The sequence below is a fragment of the Epinephelus moara genome, chromosome 21 (genome assembly GCF_006386435.1).
Source record: "Epinephelus moara isolate mb chromosome 21, YSFRI_EMoa_1.0, whole genome shotgun sequence".
Lineage (NCBI taxonomy): Eukaryota > Metazoa > Chordata > Actinopteri > Perciformes > Serranidae > Epinephelus > Epinephelus moara.
In genome coordinates, this window is record NC_065526.1 from 13787388 (window position 1) to 13807706 (window position 20319).

Here is a 20319-nt window from a genome sequence, read left to right on the forward strand (position 1 = left end):
CGACTGGAACAATTAAATGCAGCACAATAGGACTGTCATATCTTTTGTTTCGCCTAAATAACTCAATTAATTTGATAATCTCTCTTTTGGACCAGCTGCAGCAAACCCACTGTCTAAATCCTTCACTGACTGGGACACAGACAAAGACACACACATACACACCATCTTTCAAAGGATGCCAGTCAGTATCAGTCACAGTGGCGCTTTCAGCCATTGGCCTCAGTGAGAAAACACCTCCTGTAGCTGAGCAACTGTCAGGATTACTTTAAATCCTTTGGTGGAAAAAATACAGGCTCGCAGACACAGTGTGTGGATGATAATGGGGGAACTGAATAGATCCACAATGAATTGCTGTTGGGAGGCTGCTGCAGAGTAGACACACCAACAATGATCTTCATATGAGAGGAAATTTAAATCAGGATCCAGCTTAGATGTCTACAATTAAAATCCTACAAATGGGGCGGTCTGGCAGGCTGACGATTAAGATGTTCACCATCTAATATGTATCATATATATATACACAAACACACATGGTGGTTTTTTTCAAGTGTGATTCTCAGTTTTACACATAGGGCCAACAAAAAATGAACACCTAATTAAAGACTTCAATAGTTCCCCACACCTTTAAACAGCATATAGACTGGGGGTGTCAAAGTCATCTTAGTTAATGGGCCTAATTTGATCTCAAGTAGACCGGACCCGAGGGCACAGACAAGCAGAAGACCCCACTGCCTCTCCTACGAAGGAGCTAAGACACAGACTTAACAGTTGTTTAGCCTCTTTTTGTTGTTTTGTGTCTCTTAGTAACCGTTACGCATCTCTCTGGGGTTTTGTGTCTCTATGTGGTACTGTTTCCATCTCTTTGCAGTTTTTTGTGTCTGCGGTTGGTTTGTCCCTTTTGTAATTGTCACGTTGTGTCTCTTTGTCGTCATTTAGAATGTCTTTGTAGTTGCTTTGCATCTACAGTAATTTTAAGCCTTTTTCTGGTCATTTTGCATCTCTTTGTAGTTGTTCTGTGTCTCTTTGTGTTCTTTTTGTGTCTCTTTTTAGATGCTTTAAATCTCTTGGTGGTCATTTTTTGTGTCTTTGTGGTTGTTTTGTCCCTTTTTGAACTCATTGTGAGTCTCTTTGCAGCTGTTTTGCATCTCTTTGTAGTTGTTTTATGTCTCTTTACAGTCATTTTGTATCTCTTTGTAGCTGTTTTGCATCTCTTTGTAGCTGTTTTGTGTCTCTTTGTGGCTGTTTTGTGTCTCTTTGTGGTCATTTTGTGTCTCTTTGTAGCCATTATGCATGTCTTTGTAGCTTTTTTGTGCCTCTTTCTAGCTGTTTTGCATCTCTTTGTAGCTGTTTCGTGTCTCTTTGTAGCTGTTTTGCATCTCTATGTAGCTGTTTTTTGTCTCTTTGTGGTCACTTTGTGTCTCTTTGTGGCTGTTTTGTGTCTCTTTGTGGTCATTTTGTGTCTTTCTGTAGCCATTTTGCATCTCTTTGTAGATTTTATGTGTCTCTTTGTAGCTGTTTTGCATCTCTATGTAGCTGTTTTGTGTCTCTTTGTAGCTGTTTTGCATCTCTTTGCGGTCTTTTTGCATCTCTTTATAGATGCTTTGAATCTCTTAGTGGTCCTTTTTTTGTCTTTTTGTGGTTGTTTGCCCCTTTTTGAACTCATTGTCAATCTCTTTGCAGCTGTTTTGCATCTCTTTGTAGTTGCTTCGTGTCATGTTATTTTGTGTCTCCTTGTAGTATCTAAGCATTTTTAGTAGGCATTTTATGTCTCCTTTTTTTGTCCCGTTTCATATCTGCTCTGAGTCTCTTTGTGTCTCTTGGCAGCTGTTTTGTGTCTCTTTGTAGTTGTGTTGTGTTTCTTTGTGGTCTTTTTGTGTCCCTTTGTAGATGCTATGCATCTCTTGGTAGTCACTTTATGTCTCTTTATGGTTGTTTTGCTTCCTTTCATATCTGTTCTGAGTCTCTTTGTGTGCTTTGCATCACGTAATGGTCATTTTTTGTCTTTTTATGGTTGTTTGTCCCTTTTTGAACTCATAGTGAATCCCTTGTACATGGGGCGCCTGCTCTATCCACTAAGCCACCGACGCCCCCCCCCTTTTGTGTCTCTTTGTAGTCATTTAGAGTCTCTTTGTAGTTCCTTTGCATCTTTGATCATTTTAAGCCTTTTTCTGGTCATTTTGTGTCTCTTTGTGGTTCCTTGCAGCTGTTTTGCTTTTCTTTGTAGCTGCGTTGTGTCTCTTCATGGTCTTTTTGTGTCTCCCTGTAGATGCTTTGAATCCGTTAGTGGTCATTTTTTGTTTCTTTGAGTCTCTCTTTTAAGTTTTTTGATTCTTTGTACTCATTGTGTCTCTCTTTGTAGTTGCAATGCATTTCTTAGTAGTCATTTTGTATCTCATTGTTGTTTTACCCCGTCACAGCTGTTCTGAGTCTCCTTGAGTCTCTTTGTAGCTATATTGCTTCTCTTTGTAGTTGCGTTGTGTCCCTTTGTGGTGTTTTTGTGTCCCTTTGTAGGTGCTTTGCATCTCTTAGTGGTCATTTTTTATCTCTTTGTGCTTGTTTTGCTAATTGTAAGTCTCTTTGTGTTTCTTTGCAGCTGTTTAGCATCTCTTTGTAGTTGTTTTGTGTCGTTTTATGTTTCTTTTTAGTCATTTTAAGCCTCCTCATGTGTGGATGTGTTAATTTGAGTGACATTTTACAGTTAAAGGTCAGGAGGGCCCCTGACATTTTGGGTCCCTGGGCCTGTTCCCTGTAGGCCTGTTCATTTATCCATCCATGACCAGACCAATAAAACTACCACATATCAACCTATAAATAACAACACCTCCCAAGTGTTTCCTTTTTTAATGTAAAGAACATTCTGAAAATGTTCATCCATCTACAAAACAATGAACAGCCTGAGATGTATTAAGAAACATATGTTCAGTTTACAACAATATGTTTTAGTTTTTCCACATTCAATCAGTCTGCTACTACTTTTACATACATTTCCACTCCTGTGTAATAATGCTGGTATCATTAAACCAAACTAAATTGGAAGCTAGAGAGGAAGCACATTATCTTTCGCCTTACAAACAATTTACAGATAAAAAGTTTTGGCAGTGTCGTACGGCTCCAACAATATTGTTTTTAGTCTGATAAAGATTCTTTTGTACCCAAGTTGCTGATTGACAACACTTTGCACAATGTTCAATATCCATAATATAACAATAGTAAGTATTCATTGTTTTTATGGATGACCATATTCCTGTCAAGCCTCTAAAACAGTATTTTACAAGAAGTAGCTACTCACTGTTTAACCTTTTCCTGAAACCTGTCCACTCTTAGTCTTCAGAAGTACATCAATATTAGGTGTATAAAGTCATAATTGGACCCTTTGGAGGGCTGGGTCTGGCCTGCGGGCCACATGTTTGACACCCCTGAATTAGACCATCATGTCACTCTTTAATTACGAAACATCTTAGTGGATATTTGCACCCTGAACTATGTTTCATAACCATTTAGTAACTTTTCTTGGTTGCTTTTCTCTACTTTTCCTGCTTCTGAAAATAAAATCAATTATTTGCTCATATGACTCAGTTTTAAAGGTCTTTAGGTTTTATTTTCTAACATATCTTAATGCCAGGAACTGAATTCCTGTCTCTGTTTTAATAAATGTTGGCTGACTGTGTAAACATCAAGGACAGAGATGAAAAGATAAAAAGTCCAGGACTTTATCTTTTTATCTCTAACAAACTCTGATATGTATTTTGAGAAATATATTAGAATGATGTCGATAAACTGAAACCCTAGTAGCTTCTTTTTGTGTGTTTTTGTGGGTGGGATGTGGGTTGTTGGACTCATAACCTCATTATTTCTAAAATCCTGATTGTGGTTATTATTTTATATATTTATTCAGCAAAAGGAACAAACATCAGTCAGTCAAAAATACTTCAAATATACATGATATTATAAATATATGTATATACTACTATGATGTGAAATATGTAAAACTACGAAGGATGAAAACTTTTAGCAAACAAATGTTCATCGACACTGTGGCACAAAGATGAGGCTCAGTATTTGCAACACTCCATGAGTATGATTCAAAGACACCACAGCACTGTGTAGATGCTTCCTACTGAAAACAAGCGATGCTTTAAAAACACTTGATATGTGTTTCTCTGCATGTGGCGCAAACCCCTATCACACGGCAGTCCAGTGGACGTTAACAGAGCTTCCAGTCCCTGAAGAGACGCACTGATCTGTGAGTGACTTCACACTTCGAGGGCCAGCGTCCAGCTCAGCGCTGTAGCAGCTCATCTATCAGTCATCAAGACTCTTCACTGGCTGTTGTGCCTGTTTGGTGAGCGGCCTCAGCACTGTGCCCTCATTTTTCCTCTCGCTGTCCTCTGTGTAGAGGTTGTGCTGGTGAATATATTCTATCACAGAGTCTGGGATCAGATATTTCACACTGTGATTCCGTCTCAGAGCCCGACGCACCTCGGTGGCGCTTGTCTCATTCCTCACCCATTCCTTTACGAAGAAAATGTTTTGCAGGTGGTGTGAGAGCATGTCCGATTCATTCACGGCTCGCTCGGGCTGAAGCTCCCCTCGACTGATGCAGACAAGGCCAAAACGTCCGGCCACCTCCTCCACGTGGTCGTCCAGCCACATGCCAGGGATCTTGAAAGTGTTGAGGAAATCAGCTCCACACAGGAGCTTCAACTGGGGACGGGGGCCTGCGGGGAGAGGCGGAGTAAGACAGTGAAGAGGACCTTTGCTCTTTACTAACCAAGATATCTTTTAATATTTAAAGTGCCAGTGTGAAGGATTTAGTGGCATCTAGCGGTGAGGTTGCAGAACTGAAACTTCTCCTGTGTGCCAAGCATGTAGGAGAACTACGGAGGCTGACACGATGGGCAAAAACATGAATGGCCCTATCTAAAGCCAGTGTTTGATTTGTCTGTTCTGGGCTACTGTAGAACAACATGACAGACTGCATGAAAGAGGACCCGCTCCGTGTGCAGATATAAACAGCTCATTCTAGGGCATCGAAAACAGACATTCTTATTTTCAGGTGGTTATAAACTAAAACTAACTAAAAACATAGCTAGGATTATTATACACCATTTCCGCTGATTGATGCCCCTAAATCCTCCACACTGGACCTTTAACATAAAAACTGTAAAACAATAAGACATGGCATGACATAAAGCTGAGAGAAGAGTTAATATGTAGTGAGGGGTTGCAGCAACTGCTTGATATTACTCACTTTTAGAATAAAAAAATACACATACACTGGGCATGCACGTGCCGACGCAAACAGGAAGAAGATTGTCTGCTTTGAGGCTGGTTACTTGGTTATAGAAAATACTACGGAAATAGCAAAGGAAGGATGAAATCACCAAAGGTATAAAGCCCTAGCTATAATGTTCTGACTTGACATGTTGTGACTGTCAAGTCGTACGTGTCGGCTTCATCATTTCCAAAAAAATCCCCACCTGCTTGTCCAAACCGAAGAATAACCCCAGAGCTTTCAAGCAGTATTTTCAAAAGTCTCCATTTCAGGGTGCAGCTAACACCTGTGCATTGTATTGTACAGCAAACCTGATGAGGCCATGGGCGAAACGCGTTGTTTGTAACGTTTTAAGTGAAGATTTAATTAAAAGAAGCAATTTAGCCCTCTTGTGTGTGAAACATCTACTTATTCCTGCCATCACCTGCACCAAGTTACAAGGACTAACAGTGCTGTGCACTCTGTGCCTTTGAATGAGCTCATATCCATTTTAGGGGTTCGGAAACACCAGAGAAGTGTGGATGCTAGGCATTAACTTAGCATTAGTTAGGTGTTTCAAAACTAATATCATTTGAATATCAACAGGTTTGCCTCATCTCAGTCCTCTTAATCCTTTTTTTATCCTCAACAGGTATTCACTCATCAGACACTGGGGTCTGGTAACACTAATTTCCTTCAAATGATTTTACCCAAAAATAATCATTCTGTGATCAGCCTGTGCAATAAATCGTTGATATTTTTTTTCTGAACAATTACAATGGCAAAGAGTGACATAATCCTCAAGTGGTGCTTAGTTTTTAATTCCTGGAAACAGTCCAGTGGATGCGTGCCAACTGGCTAGTTCACAATCAAGCTAAAAAAAAATTGCAATCCCCTAAGAAATTATTGAACAGTCTCTTCAAAGAGTGCTCATACTGCTGAGGAGAAAAAAACTGGAGGCAATAATGATGTGAATATGGAGGAAAATAATTAGTGAGTATTTTGAGTCTAGAGCAGGCAAATGAAAAGTCTGAACATTACTAAAATGGACTCACTAGTTCTAAAAATTACACAACCAAGATATTCATGGTGCTCGAGGCTACATCAAAACATGGCAACACCAAACTCTCAGGGAGTTCAACCTTTCCCAATAAAACTCAAACTGAACTGTGACTCGACATAGGATTAACTAAAAATGAGACTAAAACAGCAAACTTTTCTTCCTAATTTTGGTTGCATACATATTTTATCCACTAAATTCACAACAGATCTCACAGTGACTCTTATTCACAATTTAATTTTTATTAAAGTTATTATGCAGTGTTGTGTTGGGCTCAAACAAACATCCTTGTAAATGAGTTCAATAAATCATAGATAATCCTGAAAAACGTTCCTGAATACTGATTGGCTAGCTTCCAGTTACACAACAACCATCATGTTAACACATACTACAGCTATGCATTTGTGACTTTGTCCGTCCTTTGAGAATTTACACACACGCATGCATGCATACAAAGTCTTCAAAGTATTAAACCTACTCCTAATACCCTGTAACCACCGTTAGCCAGGTCCACAGAGCACCATTTGGGCCTCTACTTTGAACGTGTTAAGCACAGGCACATTATGTGGGAATGGTACAAATCCTTAACCCTAACACTGTTAGAGGGCTTGTTAAAGACGTGATGAAAATCAAGCAGTATGTGATTTATACATTAAAGAATATCATGATCATCTATACTCTTAGAGCCTACAGCCTATGACACACCATTTGTACTAGCATTTCCACAGACTATTGCAATGGAAAAGCAATTCAACAATCTTAATATAAGAAACTGAATTTTAAAATATCCACAACTTCAATTGTGCTTGTCAAAATTAAATTTCAGATATCGTTGCAGATATCCATAATTCAGTTCTTCCTTGTCAAAGAGAACATTTCAGATTTGCTCATTGTCATTCTTCCTTAGGTACATGGCATCCCTTTTAAATATTCATGTGTATTGAGCTTTTAGTGTCAGACATCCACAATGTCATTAGATATCCAGAATAAATATTCAGATATCTGCAGTAGAATTATTAGAAGGAAAAACTCCCATCAAAATATTTATTGTCCAATTATTACTAGCCATATTTTTAATTTCAGATATCCAAAATAAAAAAAACATTCCAGATATCCGTAATGTTATTGTGAATATTTGAAAATACATTTTTTACTAGCAAAAATGTCATTACGTATATCCAAAACTGGCATTATGAAAAGTAAAAATGCCATTTCTACAATTAAAATTAAGACTTGTAACAACGCAGATATCCAGATATGTGATGTGGGTGTCTGTTGGAATTACATTATTGATAGTTAAAATGACATTGTGGATATCTGAAATTAAAGGCCCAGTACACATGAATGGAAGTCCTTGGAAGGATGTCATTGTAGATATCGGAAATGTTCCTTTTGACTAGGCAGAATTGCTAAAACAGCGTGCCTTAACAGCCACGGCAGAGCAGTGGTTCTCAACCTTTTTGTGTCAAGGACTCCTAAATTGATCCACATTAGGTCACGGACCAATATTTGATAAGACTTCACTTCAGGGACCTCCATCTGAAAATACTAGTATATTATTAGTCAGATATGAATAAGACCAAAATTTTATAGTTGTTAACTACAGGAGAGGAGACAACCATGGAGGAAGTAAAACCAGCGTTCAGAATAGTCCCTTTATGACTCTTATCTTTATCGAGCTCACCTCTATAGTGAATTAAAAAGTGAAAATAAACTTTTCCCTATTTTTCTGGGGACCCCCTGGAACTCCCTCAAGGACCCCCAGGGGTTCCCAGACCCCTGGTTGAGAACCACTGTGCTAGTGGATCTGTGAGGCTGTGCTTCTGCACCACAATGCTAACGTAAGCATGCTAACATTCCTACAATGAGAACATGAACATGCTGATGCTAAGCAGGTGTAATGTTTATCATGTTCGCCAGAGCCCTGCAGTGGGTCAGGTAACCCGCAAAAAGCTGTGAGCCCTTTGTCACATTCGTCACCAATGTGGACGACTCCAGTGATGAAACTTTGCCGTCCGTTCAAGACACCCAAGGAGGATCCTTTTGAGGTTTTATTGAAGTGGAAGGACCATGCTAAAATGTTTCCTAACCTGGCAGTGACTGTGCAGAATATTTTTGCATCTGGGCATCGAGCACAGCCAGTAAAAGAGACTTTTCCTCCGCTGGATTTGTAATTCAAAAATTGATAACCCAGCTTAATGTGAGCGACTGTAGCCTGTGATTGTTTAATCATGGCTACGGGTTGGGTCACGGGACTTTTATTAACAGGTGCGGGCAGGTGCAGCTTTGACTCAGACATAATGACGGATAACAGGTTGGTTCTTGTACTGAGCTTTACGGGTATGGGTAGGTTCAGGTTTTCAAAAATGGACCCGTAGGTTAGAATTTATCCTCTGGTGACCATGAATATCTGAACAAAACCTTTATTTTTAAATTATATTTGGACCAAAATGATAGACCAGCCAACCAAAATACATGCACTTGACCACCACGTATTAAAACCAAATATTAAAAGCCTGAAAACACTCAGAGGTCAAAGGGTTACTGAGCTGATCCCAACAGTAGGAGGTTCTTACTTGACAGGGGAGGGGTGTTTCCACTGGATTCATTGTGCGTCCCTGTGCTTTGTTCGTACTCCTTCAGAATCCGCCCATAATGATACCTGCCCAACAACAAAAGGTTTGAAAGAGTGAGACTTTGTTCCTTTCATTTTAGAAATGGTAACACATATTTTTCCTTATTCTGATTTTGAGCATCTCCATACTCCATGCATCTCCATGCATAAGCAACATGTTTGTCAATCTAAACATCAATCATGCCAATAAAGCCTCATCCAACAGAACCGATTTAGGAAAGAGAAATATCTATGAGTCACAGAGGAACTTGTAAAAAAAACAAAAAACAAACTGTTTTCAAGTAAAGCTTCTTAGAGGTGTTATTTCTGTGTGTGAGTGTTGGGGAGTGAGAGGACTTGTGACGTGGCCTGTTCACAGCCTCTGGACAACAACAGGCCACTTCATGCCTTGATCAGCACCCACATTGCGCAAACACTCATGAGGGGATTTGTGAGAAACGAGAAGCAGGGAGGAAGGAGAGTGAATGAAACGGAAAGAGTTGAATGACGCAAGTGTAAGAGACCTTTCTAAAATAAGCCTACATACTCCTCACATACAGTAGGTGTGTGCAGTAATCCATTCATTCCTTGGGGTCAAACTCTTGATAAGGCCCGGCTGCAAATCAATTTCATATTTCTGCACAGTAAACTGCGATATGGAGCGAGCCAATCCTCAAAAAAGATGTTCCTTACTCACATCACCTATGCCTGCCTCTCTTCACCCATATTCACGTCCAAGACTGCCTTCTGCAACTCCACCATTCCCACTCTGCCGGTAAATTTAACAGCAGGTGCCCCCGATTTCACCTCATGAAAAAACCAGACCTGACATGAGTCCAGTCTAGCCTGGCAGCCCCCAAGAGGCCAGAACCTGGCAACACTCTGTTACATAAGCAGTTGAAGTTGGTGAGAAGCCGGGCAGGCAGAGGAGCAGCAAAGGAGAGTACATCCCTGTGAGCTCTGCTGGTGCCGTGGTAAAACTAGGGCATGTCAGCAAAGTTCTACATCACTTTCCCAAAGCAAGACTGGCTAAAATATACCCTAAAACAGACGCAAGTGAAGACAGATGTCAAAATACTGGTGTTAAATTAAAGGGACACTTCACCCCCAAATCAAAAATACATATTTTTCCTCTTGCCTGTGGTGCTAGTTATCAATCTAGACTGTTGTGGTGTGAGTTGCTGTGAGATAGAGATATCGTCCTTGGAGATGTCTGCATTCTTTCAATATAATGAAGCTAGATGGCACTCGGCTTGTGGGGCTAAAAAAAGTGTGTTTAAAAAACTCAACAGCAATGTCTCTTTCCAGAAATCATGATTTGTTTACTCAGGATAATCCAAAGATCTTGTTGTGAGCAATTTCACGTAGGAACTATCTTCTTTCTACCAAACTGATATGGTGATACGGTTGGTGGGTGTAGGACTGCCCCCTAATAGTCGACCAAACGTTAGTCGACCAGAAAGTTCATCAGAGTTTTTCAAATGTATTTTGTTGATACTTGGAGCACCACAAGCTGATTGCCATCTAGTTTCATTATATTAGAGAGAAGGCAGACATCTCTACAGCTGATATCTGCAACACCCAGCAACTCACACCAAAACAATCTAGACTGATAAATAGCACGACTGCCCCTTTAACCCATGTTTGGCAATGCCCTGCTCTGGCAACTTTCTGGTCTGTGATCTTTAAAACAGCGAGGCACTTAATATTGATTTCCAACCCAGCAGCAGCCACATTTGGTATCACAGATAGAAAACAATCTATATTAAGGAAAAGACATAAAAACACCATTGCTTTTATGACGCTGCAAGTACGTAGAAGAATATTGGAACATTGGAAATCAATAAATCCACCTAACCACCATGTGGCTGAGTGACCTGATGTAATTCATCCAGTTAGAGAAGACAAAATACTCTCTTAGGGAGTCCAGGGAGAGACTTCTCTCCAATGGAGATCCTATTTTAACATATCTAGGTAAACTTAAAGGAGCTATATGTAAGAAATCTAAAGCAAATAGTCGTAAAATCCTCCTAATATGTCACAGAGACTAAGGAATAATGTTCATATAACATATTGATCTCACCGACAACAATAGTACAGCCAGAATATTCGCATTTAAAAAAAATTTTTACGGTCCGCAAATCATGTTTATGTTTTGAATTTGTGTTTTGGCCTGTTGCGCCACCCACCGCCGTCTACCAGTCACGCAGTCAGTAGAGTCTCAGCATCAGTTACAGTTACGACTGAGCTACAGCAGCACGGCAAGCAGCATTAGCAGTGTCCCGGTACATAGCATTAGCAGCCGGCTCCTCCTCAGCTGTATCCCGGCAGCAGCGTTAGCAGCAGAGAAGCCGGACTTGCTCGAACGGTCCGCTGGAAAACCGAAGATCAAGGACGCGGCGACGCGGCCCTGCCACGGCAGCCGCCCGTGGGCAAACAAATCAGTCTCCAGCGTGCCGCTGTCCAGCAACCTCGAATCTGTAGGGGAGGGGGGGCGGACACGACTCGCGGCAGTATTTTGAATTTGAGTGCAGTAACCGTTTTGGCCACATTCTTACATACAGCGTCTTTAAAACTACGCCTACTCTGTGTTCGTTTGGTCTGTATTTGTGCATGTTTTCTGAAAGCTTACGGATATGCACAAAACGGAGCAGTACCACCATAGGTTGTGGTACTGAGACCACAAAGACATTTAAAAAATGTCACAACAGTACAAATTGGTAATTAATTGGCCTCAAAGACCACTGCTGTCTGCAATGCTTCCTCCATTAAAAGGTACATTATTATGACCTCCACCTTCGCCTCATCTGTTGTGCCAAACTTTTGACTCTGTCCTCTAGTGCAGTCTATTGGCTGTTGCTATGCTATCATAAAGACCCCATAGAAGTATGAGTCCTGTGACATTAGCAGTGTTTGAAATGGGGGTATCAATTTTAATACATAAAGGGAGTTTAAATAAGCTCTTACAGACTATGTACACCCCCTCATGGCAGCAGCACTCTCTGATGCCACACTGCAAAAACTACACAGCAATGGCCAAAGAAAGGTTACAGAGAGCCAAAGATATCGACCTGTCCCCAAAAGTCCCTAGATCCCAATCTGATTGTGCACCCGTTGGATTTGGCAGCACCCCAGAGGTCCTGTGTTCATGCCTTGACAGGTCAGAGGCCCCACTGTAGATCGGAATTGGCTCTAACCTGTCGAGGCATGAACATAGGACCTCTGGGGGTGTCCTGTGGTGGCTGGCGCTGGGGCGTTGGAAGCAAATCCTTTGAGTCCTGTGGGGTGCGAACTGGGGTACCAACACATCCCACGGATGCTCAATCAGATTGGGATCTGGGGAATTTAGAGGCCAGGTCAACGACTTGAGCTGCAATGACTCGTCACGTTCCTCAGGCCAGTCTTGAGCAGTTTTTGCGGGGTGGCATTGTCCTGCTGGTGGGGCCACTGCCATTTGGGAGTGTCACTGTCATTAAGTGGGGGTACTTGGTCCGCAGCAGTGTTTAGGTGGGTTAAGCACGTCAAGTGGCATCCACATGAATGCAAGACCCAAGGTTTCCCAGCAGAACTTTGCACTGATAAGATAATCACAGTTATTTACTTCACCTGTCAGTGCTTTTAATGTTTTGGCTGCTCGGTGTATATATTTGTATTTACATAATGACACTGGGTACAGCTAAATGTGACCTCATTCATTGTTTCTGTTTCTGTTCCTCTGGGTTATCATATTATGATTAGGCAGGTACTTGTTCACTGAATTTGGTGCTTGTCAACATTTCCAAATAAAACATTTAAGAGGACATGTCAGCAAAGAGAAAATATTCTCCCATCAAGAAAGAAGGATGTAACAGAGGACAGTTAAAGCTAATAAAAACAAATAGCACCTACTGAGTGGTGATTATAAACTGTGAACAAGATGTGCTTGGTTCTGTTGGCACAGAAAAACAACTAAAGGTACGGACACCTATTAATATTAAGATCCCAATACTTTGTCTAGCTGCAAACAAATTTCACAATGACAGCCCAGAGAGGCTTATATTCCCCAACATGTTCTTGCATGGAAACCTTTTTTCAAATGAAGCAGTGTGAACTCTAATGCTGCTATAAACTTGTTTTATACCTCATGGTGACCACAGTCTCCGTCCAGTCTGGCTGCTGGCTCTCCCATTCATCAACCGTGACCCAGTTGGAGCTCTGGAGCGCCAGCTTTGCCATTGCAATTCGGTGCTTAGCCAGTACCAGGCCTTGCTTTCCATAGCCGTCACTCACTGGAGACACGATGCCACCCACCACCTGGTACTGGCCTGAGGGGAGAGAGGAAGATTAATACAGTTTTTCTGGGTCATGACAGCTGATACAGAAACAGAATATAAATCAGCAGATAAAGTAATATCTGAGATACTGATGGTAATATTATTCATGCTTCGTCATATCTCACAGTTGAGGACAAATGTTACAATTGATCTTCTTAAAGGGACAGTTCACCCTGAAATAAAAAATACAGTGTGGGAGATATCAGCTGTAGAGATGTCTGCCTTCTCTCCAGTATAGTGGAAGTGGATGACTTTTGGCTTGTGGTGCTCAAAGCACCAGTAAAATCAGTTTGAAAAACTCTTTAGCAATGTCTTTTTCAAGAAATCTTGGCCCGCTTACTCAAGATAATACACAGTCCGTGTTGTAAGCAGTTTCATGTAGTTGTATTTTCTTTCGATCTAACTACACCAGCCAGCTGTTTCCACAATAACTGAAATGCTCCCCTACACTTCAGCTGATAAACTTTGTCTTTAAATGCCGCCATTTTCTCACGAGTGCCCAAATGATATTGGTATGGTACAGAGATTAGAAAGAAGTGAGATGGCTCACTCCTTCGCTACTTCCATCATCAGCTCTAAAAATAGGTAATCGGGCAATCCCCATTGGTGAGGTCTACAATGCATGCTCCCTTCTGCACGGCGATATAGTTGGCAGGTGTAGTTTGGTAGAAAGAAGATAGTTCCAACATGAAACTGCTCACAACATGGTCTGTGGATTATCTTGAGTAACCCTGCCATGGTTTCTGGAAAGAGACATTGCTGTTGAGTTTTACAAATGTATTTTTGGCACTTTGAGCACCACAAGCTGAATGCCATCTAGTTCCATTATATTGGAGAGAAGGCAGACATCTCTACAGCTGACATCTCCTAGATAACCTAGTTTGATAAAATAACACTGCAGGTAAGAAGAAAAACATGTACTTTGATTTTGGAGTGAACTGTCCCTTTCAAACATGGTGATGAGGGGCATCTTATACTGTGTAATCAGTCTGAAGGGTTTAGAAACTGCTTTGAGCAATTAATCAGACCAAAAGTTTGAAAATTAGAATTTGGATGGGGAGACACGGAAGAAAAATGTGCTACTTCTAATGTTTGAAAAAAAGAAAACAGATTAAAAACAGGTGTATTTGCAGCTGTAGCACATTCAGTTGCAGGAAAATAAAAACAGCTCCTGCACGCAGCTTAATTTTCTGCTGGCTACCCTCAAATTAGTCAGGATATGTGTTGTAGGTGAGAGGTCAAAGGGAAACTGTAAGAGCATTATTTATGTTCCTGCCCTCTGAAGTGCTGCACTGTGCACGGATTCATAAAGCATCTTAGACTCAAAGAGCTGACTCAGGAACAGTGTAAGGTATAATGATGTTGTTGTAACCATGTGACCGTGCCAGTACTCTTATGCAGAGCAGCTTTGGAAGGTATCTGCTGACATGCTTGTTACATGGTTTAATGGCAGCACATGACAATGCACAAAGCATAGGTTGACTGCGTCATACAAGAAGAGAGCAAGGAGTGCAACCTAGGTCTCTGCAGCATCAGACAAAATGGCATATAACTCTTTATGAACAATCAATGAAGTGATTTTTATTGATTATTCTTCTGTAGCTCAGCAAATGGACGAGAATGTGGAGCGTTTAAAGCTGCGTAAATTGATATTTGGGCCACTAGGGGGCAGAAGGGCTACACACCTATCTATCTATCTATCTATCTATCTATTCAACTTTATCCTCTGGCTTGTCTCTAACTTTGTGCGCCTGCTGTTTGGTGCTGTACAGGTCAGAGACAGAAGGTTTATCTGGGTTTGTTTTCTGGAAGGAGCTGCCTGTTGCTGCTGGAAATGAGGCTGATGAAAGTGGGGAGACAGAACCAAACAGTAAATTTTGACGCCATAAAAGAAAACCAATGAGCAGGAGTCTTAAAAAGCACCGTACAGCTGCAGAGTTCGGTCATAATTCTCGACAGGTTCATCACTGTGAGCTACCGCTGTTAAAATACACACTCGTTGGATTCATTGTTAATATAAAGAATAATAATTTTACTTTTACAGGAGCTTCTTCGGCCCTAAAGATTATCGAGACAGTCATATTAAACACACAAACAATTAGGAGGCGCAGTGTGTGATGTCTGGATCTGACCTGTGCTGTGCATGTGGTCTCTGGCCAGCTCAAACAGCCTCATGTGCTGGTTGGTGATGGGATTAAAGGAGCCGCAGGCTAGCAAGACTAGTGGAACACGGCGGGCGACCATCTTGGTTGACTTCCTCACACCGCTGTCAAAGAACGCTGGAGGACAGCAGAAGACAGTGTCATTAGCATTGGTGGAAGTTTGGATGCAAAGGTGAGAAGACTGAATGAAGCTAGCATCTAGAACATTCGACAGGGTACTGTGTAGAACAACTTCATATATCTACAAGTCATTTTGCACTTTAAGTACCTGCCACACTGTGCAGAGGTGTGCCTTTGTTGCATTTACCTTAATAACCTATTTGTCATGTCGTGGGAGTTTTTTTTAATCCCAAAGCACCTCACAATATATGAGCACAGCGTGAGTATAGGTGGCCCCAGTGAGCAACACGTAGCATAGCCGTTCTCTGCTCATTCATCAGCGGGACACCCAAAGCAGTTAGAAACACTGGCAAGAATAAATGTGGCAGAGTCAGACGCTGGAGGAGGGGAACAACTGCAGTGGCATTTTGTTTTAATGTGTACATGAATGTGCAGAAAGCCTAGAGGGAAATTAACACCAGCCTCAGTTCACACATTGGTTGGAAAGATGTTTTATTGCAGCCAGCCTCTCGGGCGAGTATCCAGCCATCATTTAAAGAACTTGTTGCACTTTAAACATGGAATTTGTTAGTTAAAGGTCCAGTGTGTAGGATTTAGGGGGACATATTGGCAGACATGGAAAGTAATAATCATAACTATTAGTTTAAGAATTGTTGTGTTTTGTTACCTTAGAATGAGCCTTTCATACCTACACGCGAGCAGGTCTTCTTACAAGGAGTCAGCCATGTTGTTCCTACAGTAGCCAACTCAAACACTGGCTCTAGATGCCTTTTTATATTGGCCACCGAAGTTTTCCTACACACTTGGCATGTGGGCGAATTTTCATTTGGTTGCAATCTGCCACCTCACCACTAGATGCCACTAAAGCCTACACACTAGACCTTTAACTGGTTACCTTCTTGTACACCATAATGCCTTAAAATTATTTTTTTTATAGTGTGGTCTTTCTATGTGACCCCCAGGTTGAAATGATTCCTCTAAAAATAGCTGATGTTCGTTAAGGTGCTGGATTTGCAGGGACTATGGACTATTTAAACTGTTTACCTGCCCCTTTTGATTTATTTCTTCTTTTTTTTTTTTTTTTTTTTTACAATAATTGGATTTCACATCCTCTCTATGTTGTGTTATAATGTCCACACGTTGTTTTAGTGTCCACAGGTCAGTCATGTGTAATATCAGTATATATCAATTCTACAATATCTACACTTTATTCATGCAATAATGTGAATCTAATCTTCAGCCTGTTTATTATATCTTGCTTTTACATTTACTGTTTACAATTATCAATCAGATGCAATATCAGTACATGCTAACTGTGCAATACCCAACGTTCATCAGCCTGCCAATTTATTATATTGCCATTTATTTTACTGTTTACTTATTATATTGCTCCCTGTTTTTTATTGTCAACTTATTATATTGTCTCTTTGATTTCTTACTGTTTACTTTTTATATTGCTCTTTTTTTTTTTTAAACTGTCTACTTATTATATTGTCCTGTTTTTTTTTTTAACTGTTTGCTGATTATATCGCTCTGTGTTTTTATTTTTATGGTTTACTTATTTAGTTGCTCCATGTTTTTTACTGTTTACTTATTAGACATATTTGAGATCTTTTTATTTGCATTCCTATTATATTGCTTTGTGGGTTTTTTTTTGTATTTTACTGATGCTTTTTGCTTGTACTAATCCCTTTGCTGCTGTAAAGATGCCAATTTCCCCACTGTGGTTCTAATAAAGGATTATATTATCTTATTTTATGACTGTTTTAGTTGCATTTTATTCATTTTATTTCTCACTTCGTGCTTGCTTCAAAAGAGCGATACAAAGAAAATAATTATCTTCTTTATTTAATGACAAATCCAAGGATTTATGATTGCTTTGCATTAGAGACATTGCTCATCTACTGCATGCAACTGATGTCTTGAGATATGGCAGACCATGAACAAACTGCAATGACAGAAACACAAATTAAGTTTGTATGTTTTAACGTACTGTGACAACATAACTACCTGGCAATATGTGGACTTTCACTCATAAATAATCTCCTGTAATAAACCAAGGAAGCTATGTATAATTACCTTTTATATTCTAATTGTAAGAAACTGGATAATCCCTTAACACAGGGTTGTGACAGGTGCATGAGACATGCAGCAGACCTGAGACTGTCGCATTTCGCAGTTCAGCTGTAAGTTTACAGGTTTGATGCTATTAAACGTAGAAACTATGAGTTATATTGTGGTTTCTGGCAGTTAAAGTCAGATGACAGCAAACGAATTCCAATATATAAAGGTCAATGAAGCCTTGACATTGAACGAGCAGCTAACAGTTATTAGCTTAACTGACCAAACGACGTACAAAGCGACGAACTCGTATTCAAATTAATGTATAAATGAAACTGTAAAGTTGTCAATTCAAAGGGCCATATTACAAATAACATAATATCTAAAGGTAGCAATGATAAATCATTTATTTACCTTCTTTTCACATTGTTACGGCTACTGTTTGGTGGTGTGTCACACTGTTCCCATTCCCCCGCTCCGCAGAGCTACAGCTCGATGGTTCCGCTGAGAAAAACCTGCTGAAGCGCGACCCCTGCTGGAGGAAGGTTACTCTGAGCAGAGTGTCAGAGCTCTCCATGGTGCTGAAATACACTGTACAAGAGGTTGGCAAGTCCTTTTAATCACACACAGTAAAGATGCCTAACATTGTCATTAATTAGCTACTTGTTTCCGACCAGTATTACATTGCTGCACTTTTATTTTAATACCTTCTTATGCTTCTGTGGGTACGGCCGCCTTCCCAGAAGAAAGCCACTATAATCATAAGCTGACCTTTACAGCGGTGCAGCATCAAACACCTACGTGCTCCTGGTAACCTTTCATTCCATTGTTGTTAACTGCTTGTCAGATGGAAAGGAGAAGCTTTGTCGAACACTAATTGACTGTCTGACAAAATGGCTGTACAGCAAATGGTTTTTCCAATAACTGCTGTGTCGCAGGGGGGAAAAGAATAACATTAAAATAATACAAAGGTTCAAGTAAGTGCTGTGGCATTTCACAGACCAATGCTATATACCACTACAAAATACATTAAATTCTGCCCAGTAAGGACAGCTATGGCTACAGGAACTGCACATATGCAATGTATTTCACCTATTGGCACAGTAAATGCTGTTAATGTCAGTGTTAAACCTGACAATGGCCTTCTTAAGTCTGGGTTCATCAAACATTCCTTTAACAAGACATTAAGATAAGAAATTGTGTGCATGCATGCCCCGTATTGTCTGTGTGAAGAAACAAACCATCATATTTCTGGGCTCAAACTTGTTATTGATTTGACTGCTCAGTCTGTATCAGTTAAAATCCACAACTCTCCTTATACCAGCAGAGAAGAGTTTGTCTCACCCAATAATCTGTGATGCCACACCAGAGTAAGTGCAGATAGACAGAAACAGAACTCCAAGAATAATGTTCTTAATGCACTGTTTTTCCAGGGGTGATACCACTATAACATGTAACTTGGATGCATAGATGTGGCAGGTGAGGCAGGGGACATGTTCCCCTCATTATCTAGAACATGGGCAAATGAATAGATTTATGAAGTTATGGTCAAAATGGATGCCATACGTACGACAATCACTGCCACATTTTTGGTATTGACAAACTGATAGATCCCTGCAAGAGTGCCTGGTCTCCTAACCAACTTAAAAGTAATGTACTGGAATAACTCCCAATTTGATAATGTATGCCTTTAACATCCCTTTTTCACAATGTAAAATAGTTAGAGAAAACTTTACAGGGTACACACCGTTTAAAAAAGGATAATGAAATAATTTGGTAATTGGTAATCTGCTTGCAATTAACCCTTTAATAAAATAAATAAAAAATAAAAAGAAAAGGCACAAATTGGTGCATAAAAAATCACCCAAATGGATGAAATTAAGTCTTAAATGCTCTAGTTTTTTTGTTTGCCAGAAGACCCCCAACCCTCCATTTCAGAGATGCAAATGTGGAAATGAAACCTAAGCTCTTCTTTGGATGTTAATTTTGAGTTGTGAGAGTGAGACGGATTTTGAACTGTCTGGAATTTCAGGGTTAACATTTTTCAGTCCTGTGATTTTTTGTCTGTGTATTTTGTTTTTGGCAAATTAATATTGTCATCACAGTGAGGATCCAGTACCATCAGTAATTACTGTATTAGTCACATGAACAACTCAGCAGTCAAAACTGTTGAGTCATTTAATAGTCATAAACTGGACTTACAAAACAGGGAAAAAGTGGAAGGGCAAAAAGGCAACCAGCCTGCTTCACACAAGTAGGCTCCATGCTTTTGTACATTCTCAGTTATACTTTTTATTGTTTCCTCAACAGAGGTAGAAGAAGAAGAATGAATGAATGAATGAATGAATGAATAAATGAATAGTTAAACAAGGTACATTTACACAACAGGTTCTCTATATTTCTGTGATCCTGCCCCAGCTTTAGTTCACCTGCACAGGATAGATAAAATAAATAAAATATATATGTAGAAAAATGAAATACACAAAATAAAAAATAAAAAAAGTGATACAAATAAAATTAGATATTATAAAAAATAAAATTAAGCTAACTGAAGTTTGCAACAGAACTATTCAGGAGACAAAAGTTATATTTAGTTTAGTTTAGTTTAGTTTATTGTTTTTCTTGAACAACAAATAACCATAAAAATAAAAGTAACAAAATGTCATATAAAGCACAATGACAAATAAACAGTCTTATCCAGAACCCCCCCCCCCCCCCCCCCCCCCCCCACCCCA

General features: G+C 40.0%; 1 protein-coding gene across 1 annotated transcript in view; it reads right to left on the bottom strand.

The window, feature by feature from the left end:
- Positions 1 to 18079, bottom strand: part of LOC126409169 (uncharacterized) — a 29392-nt gene extending 11313 nt beyond the window's left edge. Inside the window, exons 1-5 of the mRNA XM_050075132.1 lie at positions 17999 to 18079; positions 15374 to 15520; positions 13049 to 13232; positions 8891 to 8976; positions 4305 to 4718 (exon numbers count right to left, since the gene is read on the bottom strand). Coding sequence (XP_049931089.1) covers positions 4305 to 4718; positions 8891 to 8976; positions 13049 to 13232; positions 15374 to 15485 — 796 coding nt within the window. The 5' untranslated portion in view covers positions 15486 to 15520; positions 17999 to 18079. The remainder of the gene's footprint in view (positions 1 to 4304; positions 4719 to 8890; positions 8977 to 13048; positions 13233 to 15373; positions 15521 to 17998) is intronic.
- Positions 18080 to 20319: the final 2240 nt, after the last annotated feature.